At 38.2% G+C, this 15,264-nt stretch overlaps 2 protein-coding genes across 2 annotated transcripts in view; one reads left to right on the top strand and one right to left on the bottom strand.

Annotated features, from left to right (window-relative positions):
* Nucleotides 1-1,490: 1,490 nt before the first annotated feature.
* Nucleotides 1,491-7,330, bottom strand: LOC137273358 (prefoldin subunit 6-like). The gene is made up of 4 exons (XM_067805968.1): nucleotides 7,181-7,330; nucleotides 3,752-3,822; nucleotides 3,064-3,188; nucleotides 1,491-1,946 (listed from the first exon to the last, which is right to left on the bottom strand). Exons 1-4 carry the CDS (start codon nucleotides 7,242-7,244, stop codon nucleotides 1,826-1,828), a joined length of 381 nt encoding a protein of 126 aa, XP_067662069.1. The 5' UTR covers nucleotides 7,245-7,330; the 3' UTR covers nucleotides 1,491-1,825.
* Nucleotides 7,266-15,264, top strand: part of LOC137273357 (surfeit locus protein 1-like) — a 25,684-nt gene continuing 17,685 nt past the window's right edge. The window contains exons 1-6 of the mRNA XM_067805967.1: nucleotides 7,266-7,466; nucleotides 10,194-10,304; nucleotides 10,780-10,901; nucleotides 12,148-12,333; nucleotides 13,340-13,412; nucleotides 14,176-14,223. Of these exons, the coding sequence (XP_067662068.1) occupies nucleotides 7,425-7,466; nucleotides 10,194-10,304; nucleotides 10,780-10,901; nucleotides 12,148-12,333; nucleotides 13,340-13,412; nucleotides 14,176-14,223 (582 nt within the window). The 5' untranslated portion in view covers nucleotides 7,266-7,424. The remainder of the gene's footprint in view (nucleotides 7,467-10,193; nucleotides 10,305-10,779; nucleotides 10,902-12,147; nucleotides 12,334-13,339; nucleotides 13,413-14,175; nucleotides 14,224-15,264) is intronic.

Raw genomic sequence — 15,264 nt, 5'->3', positions numbered from 1 at the left:
AACAGCAGAGTCACCAAACTTGGCTACCTTATCCTCATAGATAAGGCTAGAATATGGAGAACATGTTGTACCCAAAAATAACTTTGTGGTGTTGTTGACGTGTATTCATAGAGATATATTATGGAACATCTACTCTACAATACAATACATACTATCACAAATTTGGGATTGACTGGCTCAAGTTCTGTGTTTGATGTAGACATCAAATGTTCAAACTGTATCACACTGACTACACATACCAGAAAACAACACATGGTAAACAAACTTGTCATAATCTGCCAATCCAATTACTGTTAATAGGAGGAAGTTTAGTTTTATGCCATTTTTAGCAATATTCCAGCAATCTCATTGTGTGGACACCAGATATGGGCTTCACACATTTAAACCCACACTTCCTGGTTTAAACACTGGGCTACCTAACCGCTCTACTGTTATCTAATAATGAACCAAGTTTTGCACAGTCAGCGTCAGATAACCCAAAAGCCAAGCCACTAACATGGAAAATGTGATAAATTCACAGGACTATGCTAAGCATAATTACTATGTTAAGCATCGTCACTAGAGACCTTTCTATTCTAAATCCCAGGTGACTCATTTTCATAGTTCATGTATCTTAATGACTGAAGAGTACCTGCAAGTTTTGTATAACTTCAACTCACTGTTTCAACCTTGCGAGTTCCTTACTATATTCTCATTTTTTTCCTCCTTGTCTATTGACCCATTCAAAAATAACCTATTCTCTTCTGACAGAGGTTACTTGTCACATCTTCCTATGAACCTCTGTTCTAACACAGCCATATTTCCTAGTTCTCATAAAATCTCCAGGCGGCAAAAAATTGTGACGTGGAATATCTCCCTTCTTCCTATTCAGACAGAACATGATATATCGACAAAGATCCATCTTGACTAATACAAGCAAATGTGGAAGCACAAACATCCCTCATCTGTAGCAGACATGTTTGATGTTACATACAAGACATTTAATGGCTAGCTTGTCCGTTGTCTGCAAGGGCTATTGAGAAACCATTGAACTGGCCATTACATGACCAAGTTCTGTCTAGATGAAATGTTCACGCATTGCGCTGGGGAAGAGGTTCTACTTTTCCTGAAGCATACTGGAATTAGCAAGGCCTCATGAATGATTAGTTTTGAAACAAAGTTGCTGATTGTGAAACTAAATCTGACTGCAACCAACCACAAATCCTGAAGACTTGCACCATGAAAGGGTCGTATTAGAACAGAGGTTTGTAGGAAGATATGACAATTAAGCTCTGTGGGAAGAGAATGCAATAACCAAGCTATATGATGTAAATATGTAAAATATACAAACATGAACTAGACAATCCAGTGACTGACATCATGAACACTGATCCATGGGGCTCGGATATGAAGAAATGCACCTACTGTGAGTCAGGTAGTCTGACCATCTATTCTCATCAAGATCATAAGGATCAAGTTACAACTTCTATGAAACAACTCAACTTAAGAGCTTTCTATGAACAAATTTTACTTTGTACAAAACTTACACACAATGCACATATGAAGTCTGAGGAAAATAATAATGCAGTCTGTGTGAAAACATGAGTCTTCAAATCATTACAATGACATACTTGAAAATTACAAGTACAGAAATTTCTGAACTTGAAATAATATTTTCAGATGAAATTAGACTGAAGCAAACAAAAGACACATTTTAAGGCAGTGTTTGAATAAAGTTGTGCCAACAGGACAGCAAGTGACATGAGCCTCCACTGCTGGAAGTCATGGACAATCTGATACAAGGGAAAGTAAGTAAGATGTGTTATGTATAGGGGAGGTAACTCTGCTATGCTCTTGCTGCAGCCTTGACTTGGGCTTGCTGGAACTGGTGCTGGAGTTTTGATAGTGTTTCTCTCTGAGAATCTTGTTTCTTTTCTAAATCCTTGATAGTTACATCATGACGTTTCCTAAAAAATAAAATGTCAGATATATACTTGTTATCATGATGTCATTAACATGTAATCTGACAGTTCAAAAGATATTACGAGTACTATACTGGAGAACTTTCCTGATCGATAGATTATATACTGGTACTGATCCTGACAGGAATATTGGGAGCATTTCATTGATTGTTCTAGCTACACGCCCGCAGGGGGTAAATAATTAGATATTAAACCATGATAGGAGATCCTGGTACAGCTATAAAGAGACATGGCTCTGTAAATATATAGTGGTGCCTCACATGATTCATGTGTGCGATCATTTAGACAGCCAATACCATTACAGTGGAAAATCTCTAATATTACTGTCCATCTGTCCATGAACTAAACAAATATCATACAAAATTAAACAGTAAGTGAGTGAGTATGGCTCTACGCTGCTTTCAGCAATATTATAGCAATATCACAACACAGGACACCAGAAATGGGTTTCACACATTGTACTACCCTACTAACACAGTCGGGACCAATCAAGTGATCAACAACATGAGCTCTGATCTACAAAATCAGCATACAATGACATATGCCAACCAAGTAAGTGAGCCTGACCATTCAATCCTGTTAGTTGTGTCTTATGACAAACATGGGTTGCTGAAGAACATTGTAACCCTGATCTTTGTGGGTCTAAATAAATGTTCCAGCCGTATAATGGCAATTTAAACCAGCTGCATCTTAAAGTATGACCAGTGACCCAAGTCGCTGGGCTACAAGGTGACCATCTACTGGGTTTCAATGCATACTGAAACATGGGATACTAGACACGTATTCTGCAGTGGATTCCGAACAGTGTGGCTCAACCTCAAAAGTGGGGAGATCGGCTTACATACAACAGCTAAATCAATTTCTGCTGTTAGTTTTGTAGATTTTACCCAAGATATAAAGTTGAATGATTCATCGACTTAACCATAGATACAGTCAACAGACATCTGTATCATAGAATGAATACAGAACCAGAATACATTTTATCACCCATATACAGTGAACAGCAGGCTAGCCTGGCTAGGATTGCCCACTACTCATTTTAGACAGGGATAGTCAGAAAATAACATGTTTCATCCAAGATATGCAGTGAGTTGATACATACATTTCACCCGAGATATAGTCAATTCTTTTCTGCACATTCTGCTTGGATTCCTCCAGGTCTTGCTTGACTAACACTGGACCTATCATCTTGTAAACCTTTGACTCTGTTTCCAGACGGCCCAGCTCCTGCAACCAATAAAATCAGGTTGATAATTCTGCTTGCATTATTGAAGATCAGTGTTGTAATGGAAAAGCCTGCGGTGTTGCAAACTGCAGCCATTTAACATTTTCCCAAGAAATCCACCAGAACAGGCATAATGCCTTCAAAGTAACAAACAGTATTATGGTGAAAACAAGATTTGGACCCATGACCAAAGATTTCTCATTTACCAGAGGTGTAGAGCACTCTGCATGAATTGAATAGTGTTGGCCATTGTGTTGCCCATGCCTCAAGTTTGATATAGAAAATACATTCAAAGGCATACTGTACCTATCCTAAGTTTTTCATTTAGCACTAAGCTTCATCATGAAAATTAACTGTAAACATGGTCAGAGTGACTTCACAAATGAACACTAACGTTTTCGCAAATATCAATCACCAATGGGATAACTCACACTTGATTTTACCACAAGTCAACAAACCTAAACACATTATAGTACACTTAGTCTCAGACTACTTTGAGCTTCCATATTCCTCCCTGGAATCCTTACAGGTTCTCAAGAGAAAACCTTTTCAGTTCCATACTCACCTCCTTTACCAAAGTGTTTTCATTCAGCTGTGCATCAAGCTGTTGCCTCAAAGACATGTATTTCTGAAGGTCTGGAAGCAAGTGATTGTATTTAATGATACACTCTCATTAATTTGTTCAAAACACTAAAAGTAAAAGTCCGCCTGAAAAATTAATCACGTAGAGAATGCACTCTTGCATTTAAAGGGTTTACTTATATCACCATACTGCCTCAAGTTTTGTTTTCTTCGTTGTTCATAATTGCTATCAGCAAACATTCCAGACCAGACAATACATTGATCACCACCCAATCCTATTACCGGTAGCTGCTTACAACAAACATGGGTTGCTGAAGGCCAAGTCTAGCCTGAAACTTTGCAGGTTTTTAAGTGTTTATGATCATGTTGATGTTAAAAGTCACATAATTGAAACACATTTATCCCTTATTCATGACATATAATATACATTGCTGCTTTTAAAAAAACAAATAAACAAAATTATAAGTGTACAATCGCGATTCAAAAGTGCAATATTTTGTACTTGGGCTTACTTCCCCCGAAACGAAGCCCTCGGGAAACCGAACCCAGTCATAGCGGGTGGATACGCACTCAAGTGTAATGACGACTTCCGATTGGCTGTTTCATTTGCTGATATGCTGAGGGTTCATTGTGTGTACAGAAAGATGATCTGTTTGATGGGCATTTTTAGAAGTATAGCCAGTTGCAAGAAAGTAAGATTCTTTATGGATAACAACTTGTTTTTGTGTACTTGATGCGTCGTTTCAGTATGGATTCATACACTGTTGTCAAACAAAATCATATACACTAAAAGAAGTCGTTATCCATGAAGAATGTATATAGAGATGTTCGGTTTGGAAAATACATGTTCTCTGAATTTGCGCTCGATCCAATCAAAAATCATGTCAGTAGAGATGGTAAACTACTGCGTGGCTGGAATCTTGTCATTCGTCCAAGTACAAAGCAGGACTTAAAACTGACAAGAGCTTGCACCAGTTTCCGTCAGATCCAGTCATCCGAAAAAAATGAATGTAGTATGTTTGCAACCCACAGACATAAAAACATGTCATGTGTATCACACGTGCCTAATTACTTAATGTGGCAGACACGGGACTCGGGTGCACGAGTCATAAATCAACTTATTTTCTTCATGTGTGTGACAGAGACTGCTTACCACAATCAACAAGTTTTTTTACGTAACGAGTAGTTTATTTAATTGTTTGTGTACACAACCAAGATTAGACTACTGCTCACGACCTCAGACGCTGGGCATGTATACTGTTTCAAGCTCCGCGAACCTATTCACTGCGCATGCGTTATGGACGCAGCGCAGCACAGCTGTTGAAACCAGTTTTCCCCCCAGCGCTGGGGGGAATTCAGTGAAACGTTTGAACTCCAATTTCGCGGGCTTTTTTTTCCATCGCATTTTTTTTCAACTTTATAGGTATTTTTTATGATTTGTTTCGGTAAGTGCATACCGAAAGGTACCAGAATCTGCAAAGTTGTGTTTTTCGTTGCATGTGACCTTTAACTTTAACAGCTTAACAAGAGTTACTGTCCTACACCAGGAATTAGCCTTGGCTCCTGATCATGTGTGTTTTCTTGCCTCATTCAATGTCTTCAAATGAGTCCTATGTATAAACCAATAGGTTAATTTTGCATATTTTTTTTTAAGAAAGAAATTAGAACATTAATTCAATAAAGCAGACAATAATGAATCATACTCATACCATATGTGAAATTGTACAATGATCTTACATATAAGTTGCAAGTGAAAATTTGCATAAATTTAAGCATCATGATAACGACATACTTGGCAAGATTAGTTCATATGAATAAACTTATATTCCAGCCAAGGCCTACATCGAGCACACCTTGGTATAGTGCGAAGTCGTGTAGTTATATGCTGGACTAGGCAAGATGGCATTACGGTGTGTATATAACAGGGAATTTACTGAGCAAATAGTCAAGTGTCACTATGTTGCTTTTCATGCTTCTGATCATAAGAATTGGTTGACAGGTCAAATCGGGAGACAGTGTTTTCATAGACTGAACCAGTTCCTAGATTTCATAACCCAGACTGTTTCGTAGACAGTGATTTCGTAGATGTGTATAAATAATTGAATAATATTATTCTGCAAGCATATTAATTTTGATAAACCACTAGGCTTATGTATTGTGAAGATGTTTTGTTTTCAGTGATACAAAGCTATGCTCTCTTTCAGCAAATGAGGACATGAAAAGTGGGACTGAAGAAGGAATGAATACTATCCTGTATCTCCTCATTACGTAAATGTGTTAAGATTTATATCCCAAAGCGAGCTGAATTCAATGTTCTGGTGATTTCGATGATTGCATTGCCAGCGCTATATCGAGGAAGTATGTGCTCGATCGGAGTGCACAAACAGTTTCATCGGTAGGGCGGATGCCCCGTTCCTGTCGTGAGACGTTTTATTGACGATTGAAATCAAGAAATTAAGTTATGTACAGAGCAAATAAACAACAATATTATTTACCCTCGATCGTTAATACCACTTCAGATGCAAAATCAACTGCCTGTATAACAAAAATAGCGAGCAAAATTCAACAAGATCAGTCGTCTGCTAGTGACAAGTTATGTATGAAACAGGAAGCCACGTGATCAAAACACTCTCTCGCAGTGCGGAGGGAAAAGTATGGCTCACCGTCGAAAACACATACAAATATACCCGGATGTGACAAGCGACTGCAGTTTCGCCGATACGATGTTATAAACTCTATTTTTGTTGGAAACACATGTTATAAACTCTATTTTTGTTGGACACACATGATACTTTTTTGTGAAATAGATGAATACACCTTTATCACTCATGGTTAGCTAAATCAAAACTTAAAATGATATTAAAGATGACAATTACGTTTTTGTCTTATACGGTCGTAAAACCCCTAACACTGGGATATACAAAATTTGTTGTGATGATGATTATTTGATGAGAGATAATTTAATATATTTATGAAAAAGAGAGCTGGTTCAGATACTAACATAATTTACTAACGTCTACGAATCCACCGCTCAATTCGTCTACGAACCAGTCTGGTCTACGAATTCACTGCAAACCGTCAAATCGACCCCACAGCAAAACATAGCCCGAGAATTTTCGACACAACACTCATGGCAATCACTGACTACTAACATCAGTTCGTGCTACCTATAGTCTAGCAAAGGACAGAAAGTACATTTGACAGGCAGTGAAATCAAAACATTACGTTTCGTCCGAACTTGTTCACTAAAATTGTCAATGAAAATCTAGACCGGTATCGAACAGTGAATTTTGTCGAAAATAAACTGATTGTTTTCTAAGGATTTAGGGCTAAAAGATTCAAACAATACATATTCTGTTGTAAAAACATCAAGATATAACAAAAAATAAAGAAAATCTTATACAATTGCCACCTTTCTGAACACTTTGATATTTTTCAACCTCGCTTTGCAGTCTTTTCTGCACGCCGTCGGCCATCTTGAATATTAAGAGAGCGCTATGGTGATTGGTACATACAGTGAACCAACATCAAATCACCGTAACCTTTACAGAGAAGAGCGAATGGGCAGATAACTCTAACATGCACTCGAAATGGTTGTAGAACATGCTCAGTGTATGACATGTGTTATGTTTAGATAACTGTTTAAACATCCAGTTATGTCGTTATTTTCGCGATCCTCTAATTTCCTTAGGAATTTGGTGAGTCCAATATGCAGTGAACACATGCAAACGTTTTGGGGTTTTTTGACAAAAGTATTGCTAAACCCATGGTGGCATGCAGTGATGCACCATTTTCGTGAATAATACACCTTACACAACTTTTGCTAAAGAAAACAAAAAAGTTGTTGTCTTTCTCACATTAACAACAATAACAGGAAAATTTGAGAAATGACGCTGACAAATTAGTTTCAGTGACTGAACTGTTGTAATGAGCCAGTCACCAGCTATGAGATTTCAACCAATGCTCAACTAGTGGTCCATTATTTTGATATTTATTCATGTTCATCTCAGATAAAATCTGTAAAAGAATGCCCAGTATTGGGGTGCAACACACCACTGATATATATTGCCTGTAGAGCATGTGTGTTTCAAACAGTTATTCACAAATTTAATTCAACTAGTGTGCCCATTGGTTGACTAATTATGGTGTGATATGATGCATAATATGGTATTGGTATGGTGTGATATGATATGATAAATGATATGATATGTAATATGATATGATGTGACATGACACTGGATCAGTAATGTGATGTTATATGATGTGATACATTTGATGTGATATGTCATATTGTGATGTGACTGTATTATTCCTTTCTATGATATTGTGTACTCTGTTCTTGTATACTATTGGCCTGTGGCTTTCAGCATGAATAGAGATTGATCATCTCAGAAAAATGTCCGTAAAAATGTACCCAGTTAGGGCTGCAACACACCACTGATATATATTGCATACACAGCTTTGAATGAATGTATTAATTGTAGAAAAATAGCACCAAGCAGTAACATACTCATGCATTTAAGATGATAAGTACTGCACAGATACTTTGATGTCATGTTGCACATATTTAAATATTAACATTATGGTGCTAGGATGAGCCCCCAGCAATGGTGTACATTCTGTGAAAACTAAAATTTGTCAGTAATAGGTTAAGGACAGGTAATCAACTTGAATTGTGTTTCTTGGAAAACATTTAATCATTAATATCTTGCAGCATCCCAGATATGACTTTGAAATTGTCATTGATTTAACCTTTGCCCCCATGCATTATCAATGATTCACTAATATGACAATGACCAATATTATGACTTCTGTGATCTGTTCAGTAATGATAAATAATGTTGCCAGTAAATGACTGAATATTATGAGCAGTGGTTAAACGTCCCTTTGCTGTCGTTATTTAAGTGGCACTCTTGCTAAATGCAACACAGAAATGTATTCCAAGAATCACATCTGGTATGTTTCTATCACCTGTAGAGCAATAAGACATCACCCATCACTGACTGTTTGTACATGTACTATAAACACCTCCAGTTCTGATGTGGGATGACTGTATAAACAAAACAGAATAGTTTCAGTTGTTTTATAAATGTTTCATAAAATTAATCTTACGGAAAGATGCAGGTCATGCAGCCAACAGTACATCAAAAATACTTGTAAAACCTGAATGGCTGGCTAGTAATTATCATTATACAAAGCACTATTTCATAGTCCATGATATATTTCTCAGTCAGTCATTCAACCATACTTAATTTAGACCCGACATATTGTGTCTGAGCGAGACATCTATGTTGTAACTGTTTGTCTGTAGTCCTGCAGTAGGTTAGGGCTAGTAAATTTGAGGTTGGATACGAAATAACAAATTATGTAGTAAGAAGAGCACATCACCACTGCATTTGTTTGTTACGTGGCGCCCCCTTGTGGTGCTGTCTGTCAAAAATAATGTGTCAATAAATGTTCTCTTGAAAGTAACTTATTTACTTTTATTATTCATTATGTGTTTTTTAAAAGATATTGATATGAAATAAAGCAGGAAAATCAATTTTCAAGGCAGTATGTAGGGTTTGGCACATTAATTAACTTCTCAAAAAACATGAATTTTGAAAAAATTGATTCATTAATGAAATCTTTTTTATAGTAACAAAAATTTTTATAAATAAATCTTTATAAACTAAATTCACACTAGTTTAATAACAAACAGTAATAGAAAAATGTGTTACCTGAGGATATCAACATTATCTCTAATTAAAACAGCATACCCATGTTAAATTAGATAAGGGGAGATAACTCTTGCCCAGGCTTAAATGAGGATAAATGCTTGTTGGGCCTAAATATCATGTAGTATGGTTAGAAGGATGATAAAGGGGGAAAAAATGCATCAGATAATAACTAACTAAAAAAAGCGTAACATAAAAACGAACAGATTATTGCTCCAACTGTCACATCCCGTCGCACAAACAAATGTATCCTACCTGTTTTACCACACTCCCCACCCAATGTGCAATTGTGATTAAGGCAGTCATAACAACATTCAGAGAAAAGAAAGATTTATGGATGTCAACTTTTTCATTGTGCATAACTCAACGTTTTGGACTAAGCTTGCTACCTCAACTGGTGAAAGAGACAGCATGTAGTACGAAACATGTTATTCACGATGAAAAGGTTGGCATCCACAAATCTCTCTTGTCTTATACATTTCACTTCTAAGTACCCTTAATGATTTGAAACAATATTCAGGTAATATGTTTTGCTCATTTGAATTTATGCTAGTTGTTGCATTGCCTAATTTTCCAGCAGGATCAGTTTCTTTGTGGTTCATTGTTGCTGAAGATGTTGAGCATCAAATACTCTGTTATAATACTCCACAGCTGAAAAATCCTAATGAATCTCATTAAGTAGTTTCAGATTTTGAGTCATATTTTCAGAGACGAGGACACACTTTCATCTGCTGTTGCCAGTCCACCCAACAGACCCCAAGACAAACAAGAGCATACAAGAAGAAGAAGACTTTTGGTGAAGGAGGCTATGCCCTCCTGGTAGTTATCTTTGTTCATCTCAGACATGTTATCAAGCACCCTTGATTATCTGGGTTTATTTGGTGTGGTAAAATATCCCCTTCACATTGTTTTAAGTCGTCTTGAAATAGCACAGTGCAAATCTGAGCTGATAGGCCAGATAACTGTGGCCTTGACTGGCTGAAACAAGTGGTACTATCGCTGTTATGTGACTTAGATTGTTGTGTGCCTTGAAATAAAATTGGTAATATTTTTCATGTATTGGGACTTTCGTCCCTGTGTCTTAGGATTAGGAGAGCGGTTGGGCAGCCAAGTTGTTAAAGGATTCACTTGTAATGCTGATGGTCCAGGTTCGATTCCCCACATTGTTACAATGCATGTAGTCCATTTTCTGTGTCCCCCCCATCAGGATGTGGAGTAAGTACTTAACTCACTCAATATTGCACCTATCTTTGGTCAGTGGCAGGCTTTCTACAGCTGTGCTTTATGGTTCCAGGTGGTTCCTGCTGCTGCTTTTTGTCTGGGCATATGGCAGATCCAAAGACGTAAATGGAAACTTGGTCTTATCTCTGACCTTGAAAAGAAGACGATGCAGTCACCAGTTCCTCTTCCTCTTGAGTCAGTATTATCTGTCCCTTGTTGCTGCTTCAAATTTTCAGAAAATATTATCTTCAATGTCGTGATAAGGAGACATCTTGTGAGAGAAGTAGAGGTGTGTTTGTAAAAACTGATAGGTTATAAAAGGCCTCTAAATGTGTGAGTGTTTGATTTTAGCTTCATTGCGCATCCAGCAATATTTCAGCTGTAGAACAAGTGACTCTGGACCAGACAATCTGTGATAAACATCTTGAACACTGATCTACGCATTTGGGAACTGATGAGGTGTGTCAACCAAGACAGAGAGCCTGACCTGGATCATATTTGTCGCCTCTTATGACTAGCATGGGTTCTTACCCAAATCTTCATTGTTTGCTTCCAAATGAACCACTGGCTGCATTTTCATCAGGGTTCCAGATAACTTTTCAACACGAGGAGTATTTTTTTAATATAAGAGTACTGGGAAAAGTGAGAGTACTGAATAAAATTTAATGGTGTGTAAGTAATCTCGTGTTTCGTTTCATATATGTACCACAACATTGCTAACCTTGTGTAAACTGATCAATAAACAATAAAACAATACTTTTTCAGATAAACATGTCCATTAATTTTACTAAAACCGTAGACCATTGCTGTGGTGCGTATCTGCTGTGTTCTCTGCTTTTTTTCCTACTGTGTCGTGCATGTTTTTTATCCGTACATACGCAGATACTTCCCTTATCTGGAGCCCTGCTTTCATGACTAAGGCAACTTTGTAATCCTTATCAGTGACAAGTATGACAGGTGTTATCCATCATCTAATGTCATATCTGTGTTGCCAGAAATGGCCACTTTTTCGAACACATTACTATATATGTAGCATATGACATGTTCAATGACTAATTTTATTCATTTATTCAGGTAATCCTTTGCACTGTCCTATATGTCTGTTGTGTCATACATGATCCTTCAAGCATCTCTGATGACATCTGAAACTACTGGTTCAAAAAAGTTGAAGCTACACAATTGTTCCCACAAATGATGACAGTGATGGTTGAAGCTGTAATGAAATTTGAATTTTGAACTATGATGCAGGTTTTGCAAACAAAATAATATGACGCCATTCTCTCAAAATGGCTTGTATTTTCCATGTGTGGTGACATATTTCGTTCAGTCAATATATATTTTCCTATGAAATGTTGGATCTGCTCCTTTCATTTGATCATTTTACAGATGCGATCACCTGATGTTTGATGTAGGTTTTATTTGATCATTACGCTGTTTTCAGCTTAGAGGAGTTGAAGGATCTTGAGTACCGCAGCGTGACAGTCCGTGGCCGGTTTGATCACAGTCGAGAGATGTACATCGCTCCACGCAGTAATGTGATGACAGCAAGTCAGGGTGGACTTATCAATACAAACACACCTAGCCCTGGCTCCAACGTCGTCACACCGTTCATACTCTCTGATAGGGAGTACGTCATCTGTGTTGTTTATTTGTGAAATGAATGTGTGTGTGCGTGGAGGGGTGCCTGCATGCATGCGATCGTGAGCGCATGTTTGCTGCAGTGTTCAGTTTGATCATTATGTACAATTTTGTTCCTTCATGTCTATTCTTATGAAAAGGCTTATATCTGACAATGAGTTGGTTTGTCTAGATAGCTTTACTTACCAGAGATTGAGTGAGTTTAATTTTATACCACTTTCAGCAATATTCCAGCTACATCATGGTGGGGAACACCAGAAATGTGTTTCCCATTGTACCCATGTAGGGAACTGAACCCAGGTCTATGGCATGACGGGTGAACGCTTGAACTACTGAACTGCCTACATGCCTGTGAGGACCTGTGATGATCCCGCGGTAGAATAGGCCTTTAGCAAAAAATGCTTGTCATAAAAGGCGACTATGCTTGTTGTAAGAGGCAACTAACGGGATCTTGTGGTCAGACTCGCTGACTTGGTTGACACATGTCATCGGTTCCCAATTGCGAAGATCAGTGTTCATGTTCTTAGTCACTGGTCTGTCTGGTCCAGACTCGATTGTTTACAGACCACCGCCATATAGCTGGAATATTGCTGGAGCTGGAGTGCAGCATAAAACTAAATTCACTCACTCACTCACTCTCAGTGAGCTAGCACTATAGAATCTCATTAAGTACAAGCAGGCATACATGCACACACATGTATGTCATCACATGAGCAAAATATTCTGAAGTACGATTTTTGCTCACTCACTCACTCACTCCCACACATAGCATGTGAAGCTGCAGTGGGGTTTCCTTGTGGCTGAAACTTATGTAAAGTTTAGTGACAAAATTTGAAACTAAATTACCTCTATTTGTGCACGAAATTATTTTTGTCTGAGGTTTTAGTATTTCTGTTTTCAACAAAGATGTTCTTTCACAATGTTTGTTGTGGTATTGATTGAATACATTGACACATTGTTGCTGGACATTCCATCTACACTGTCTGTGTTTGCAGCTTGACCATCCTGGTGAATCGAGGGTGGGTTCCAGCCAAGAACCAGGATCCTGCAACACGACCAGAAGGTCAGGTGAGGAAAACAGCACCAAATAGCAGACCATCAGGAACTAAAGATAATGATGAGTATTTGTGATGTGCTAAACACCATACATGTTGCTCAGCAAATTGCTACGTAAATAAAACAGCTTTCATGTATCATGGGGATTACACAACAAAACTTGCCTTTTGACTGATTCCTATATTATTGTTGTCGATTATTCAGCATCAAGTCATGATTCTCAGAACAGTCATATGCAGATGTAGACTTTACTTATAAGAAAATGCTGAGACTGATTTTGTTTTGATGTCCTCATATTTGATACTGCTTTTTGATGGTGGCAGTATCATTCTTGGACGTTTTTTAGTCAAGGGAGGCAATTCAAGGTACATGGACAAGCTTGCATTGTGTTACCTCCCCTTTTCTTTGACTACATTCATATATCCCATGTTTAGTGCCTTGTTGACATAATGCTAGGTTCCTAAAGAATTGGTTTTGAATAATTTAATCACTTGATTATGCATGAAACGTCATGGAGCCAGAAACTGACTCAGCGTGAAGTTAAACAAAAGAAATTGGGTGGGTTAATTGTCGAACTGAAATTGTCACTCTGCACATTGAATGTTTTATTTTTCTGCAACAGATATGTCATATTTATAGCATTTGAAAAAGATGTTCATGAAAAATATATTCAAAGAGCTCTGATTTTGTAATTCCAAAATGACTCAAACTGTCAGTCTCTATTTGTATATCACATGCCATTTTTTGTGTTCACTAAATTATGTTTCTGTTGCAGATTTCAGATGAGGTAGAGATTGTCGGAGTTGTGCGTCGTGATGACCAGGTAAGACTCACCCAGCTGTCCTTTGTGTAGGGTCTGTTTGAATTCTGGGTCAGAACCTCATGTAAAATAGATATGATTTAGATATTCTCTAATCAGGTTGTATCTGAGGATGTTGTATGGTTGTCATAGGGGACACTAATGTGGGGATATGGGCTGGTCCCCAGTACCTCCTATGCATCATAGGAGACACTAAGTGTGGAGATTTGGAGGTTGGACATTGTGACATGGTTGTTTGGGCTGGTCCCCAGTACCTCCTATGCATCATAGAAGACACTAAGTGTGGAGATTTGGAGGTTGGACATTGTGACATGGTCGATTGGGCTGGTCCCCAGTACCTCCTATGCATCATAGAAGACACTAAGTGTGGAGATTTGGAGGTTGGACATTGTGACATGGTTGTTTGGGCTGGTCCCCAGTACCTCCTATGCATCATAGAAGACACTAAGTGTGGAGATTTGGAGGTTGGACATTGTGACATGGTTGTTTGGGCTGGTCCCCAGTACCTCCTATGCATCATAGAAGACACTAAGTGTGGAGATTTGGAGGTTGGACATTGTGCCGTGGTTGTTTGGGCTGGTCCCCAGTACCTCCTATGCATCATAGAAGACACTAAGTGTGGAGATTTTGAGGTTGGACATTGTGACATGGTTGTTTGGGCTGGTCCCCAGTACCTCCTATGCATCATAGGAGACACTAAGTGTGGAGATTTGGAGGTTGGACATTGTGACATGGTTGTTTGGGCTTGTCCCCAGTACCTCCTATGCATCATAGAAGACACTAAGTGTGGAGATTTGGAGGTTGGACATTGTGACATGGTTGTTTGGGCTGGTCCCCAGTACCTCCTATGCATCATAGGAGACACTAAGTGTGGAGATTTGGAGGTTGGACATTGTGACATGGTTGTTTGGGCTGGTCCCTAGTACCTCCTATGCATCATAGGAGACACTAAGTGTGGAGATTTGGAGGTTGGACATTGTGACATGGTCGATTGGGCTTGTCCCCAGTACCTCCTATGCATCATAGGAGACACTAAGTGTGGAG

This window comes from Haliotis asinina, chromosome 2 (assembly GCF_037392515.1).
Source record: "Haliotis asinina isolate JCU_RB_2024 chromosome 2, JCU_Hal_asi_v2, whole genome shotgun sequence".
In the NCBI taxonomy this organism is placed as follows: Eukaryota; Metazoa; Mollusca; class Gastropoda; order Lepetellida; family Haliotidae; genus Haliotis; species Haliotis asinina.
This window is presented reverse-complemented; position numbering and strand designations above follow the sequence as displayed.